At 55.5% G+C, this 2,501-nt stretch overlaps 1 protein-coding gene across 1 annotated transcript in view; it reads left to right on the plus strand.

The window, feature by feature from the left end:
* Positions 1-2,271: 2,271 nt before the first annotated feature.
* LOC113208027 (uncharacterized) overlaps positions 2,272-2,501 on the plus strand; it is a 9,663-nt gene continuing 9,433 nt past the window's right edge. The window contains exon 1 of the mRNA XM_026424856.2: positions 2,272-2,425. Coding sequence (XP_026280641.2) covers positions 2,312-2,425 — 114 coding nt within the window. The 5' untranslated portion in view covers positions 2,272-2,311. The remainder of the gene's footprint in view (positions 2,426-2,501) is intronic.

Genomic DNA, 2,501 nt, shown 5'->3' on the forward strand with positions numbered 1-2,501 from the left:
ATGGCATATGACGGCCACATTCGCGGCCACCAAAGCTCTTCTGTGATAAAACTAGATCATACGATACAAATTTGTCGTACTTTTCTTATAATAAAGATAAAACATTACATACAAATGTGGAAAAATTATGTTTATTTTTTCGGGCGGTCGTCGATAGGTTTGGCTACAATGGAAATCATATTCGTGCGAACTCCGCAGCCAGATGGCTCTGTATTTTAGTATACGCAACGCGGCCGTACCCGACCTACCCCAACAACTACCGCAACCAGGCAACCGAACAACGGCCACCGCCCGCCCGTGTCAGCACTGCAGCCGAGCGGCGAGACCCACTTCAGCTCATACCGCCCGTCTCGCACCGCGTCAGCACCACGCCGCCGCGACAGACGGACGCTGCTGCACACCGCTAGCCACCCCTTGCCTCGCAGACAACTGAGGTGCCTACTACCTTCCGGGCAGCCAGTCACCAACAACTGTACCAGGTGCAGGCGCGTTTTAAGGGGGGGAGGGGGGGTGATCACCCCAGGGTCGGACTGGGGGGTTGAGGGCCTCCCGGGGAACGTCATGCGAGGGGCCTCAGAATTCAAACCATACCCCCCCCCCCTCAAAAAAAAAATAGAAAAAGTAGAAGAAAGGTTGTTTTCACTCAGAATTAACCTAACGCTTCCCTAAGTTTTAAACCGTTCCTGGTGAAGTACAGGGGCAAGCAAAAAAACCTCGCATCTAAGCATTTACGCGTGTTGCTGGAGCTTGTAGCCTGACTGGAAAACAAGACCGCGAGCGTAGCGAGCGCGAAAATTTTGTTAAGGAATCACCCTGCTGGGACGTCAAAATGTGTTTTTGACCTACAAAGCGAATAAAATGGGTTGTGAGGACCGATCGGAACAAATTTCCCTGACTTTTTTCGTGTACCAGAGTCAGGGCCTCGCTACGCCAGGCTAAGAGGGCCTCGCTTCGCGAGGCGGAGGGCCTCGCTAGGAGGAGGGCCTACCGGGCGATTGCCCGGCAGCCCTCTGGGCCAGTCCGAGCCTGGATCACCCCCCCCCCTGTGGGCCATTAGATAGCCGCCTAAAGGTAGGCAATTTGACCTACAAAACCCCTGTATGTAGGCAACTTTCGATGCACCTCCCCCACTGTCCGCCCCCCCTTAATACGCCACTGATCAGGTGGCTGACTCGCGCCGCGCACTTTCGTAGTTATACTCGTCGATGCCCACGGTTCATCGCACACTGTAATATGGGGGTGTCTACGCCAAAAAGCGTTCGCTACAGGATTCCGAGCGACATTTGGCGTAGACTTTTGAGACATCTTTTGGCGTATAGATTGTTGACATCTTTGCCCATACGACTCCCACGCGGCACAGCCCCAGCTCAGGCCCGGACTGGCCCACGGAGGACACAGTATACACTTCTGTGTCGTCCGTGGACAGGCCCGGGCGGAGAACGGCAAAAATCCGCGGGGGCCACGGACCACGGGCCACTGGTGGCCGGGGGCCACGAGAAGCGTGGCTGCAAGGGCTCGCGGGGCAAGGCCAGACAGCTGCACAGCTGCCCAGGAACGTCCTGACGCACACGGGACAATGGGACACTCAAAATTAACGTTAACTTAAATCGTTGAACAGGCAGGCAGGGGAGGGCACTGCGGTGCGGGCACGGCCGGGCGCCGCCGGTGTGCTACGCTAAGAGCCGCTCGCTGCAGCCGCACTACCCGAAACTTAAAGAAATAAAAACAAGGTTGAGTAGTTCAACAAGCCAGGAGTTGTTTGAACAGCTAATCACTTGTCCCTGTTGCAAAGCACGCAACTCCACGGAGCCTCCATCAAAGCACGCACAGCGGTCCGGCGCTGGCGAAACCACGCTAAGTTCTTAGGCGCTGGCGAAACCATGTATCGATGTTTTTCAAAAAAAATCTGAGATAACTATATATTCTGGAAGAGGGAAACGTCCTCTTTCCGACGGTATAGGTCTCAAAAATCACCTCAAAAATCGAGTTGCGTGGTTTCGCCCAGCGTCGGACAGCTGTGCGTGCTTTGACGGAGGATCCGCGGAGTTGCGTGGTTTCGCCAGCGCCGGAGCGCCGTGCGTGCTTTGCAATAGGGACAAGCGTAATAATAATTAGTGTAGAGCGAGAAATAGCTGCAAATCTTGATGTTAAACTAGCCAGGACCTTCGGTCCCCCCGCCCCCGAGGTCACTGGCCAGAGCTGCCGCGGGGGCCCAATACCCCCCCCCCCCTCGGGGCCTGATCTCGTTGTGACGCGGTGGGTGCGGTCGGCAGCTCGCGCATTTAAAGCATTCGACCATCGACCATCAACCATGACCCTCGGCGTCGTCTGCTTCGCCCTGCTGCTGCTGCTGGTGGTGGTCGAGTACCGGACGCCGGCAACGAGCACCGCGACAGCGGCGTCGCACTACATCAATAACCTCGCAGTGAGTTGTTCCGAAGAGTACGACACTCTGTAGTGCATTCGGAAATTCTTGGAAGGGTTACAGGAAAATATTCCAT

The sequence above is a fragment of the Frankliniella occidentalis genome, unplaced genomic scaffold (assembly GCF_000697945.3).
Source record: "Frankliniella occidentalis isolate FOCC.00 unplaced genomic scaffold, Focc_3.1 Scaffold311, whole genome shotgun sequence".
NCBI lineage: Eukaryota > Metazoa > Arthropoda > Insecta > Thysanoptera > Thripidae > Frankliniella > Frankliniella occidentalis.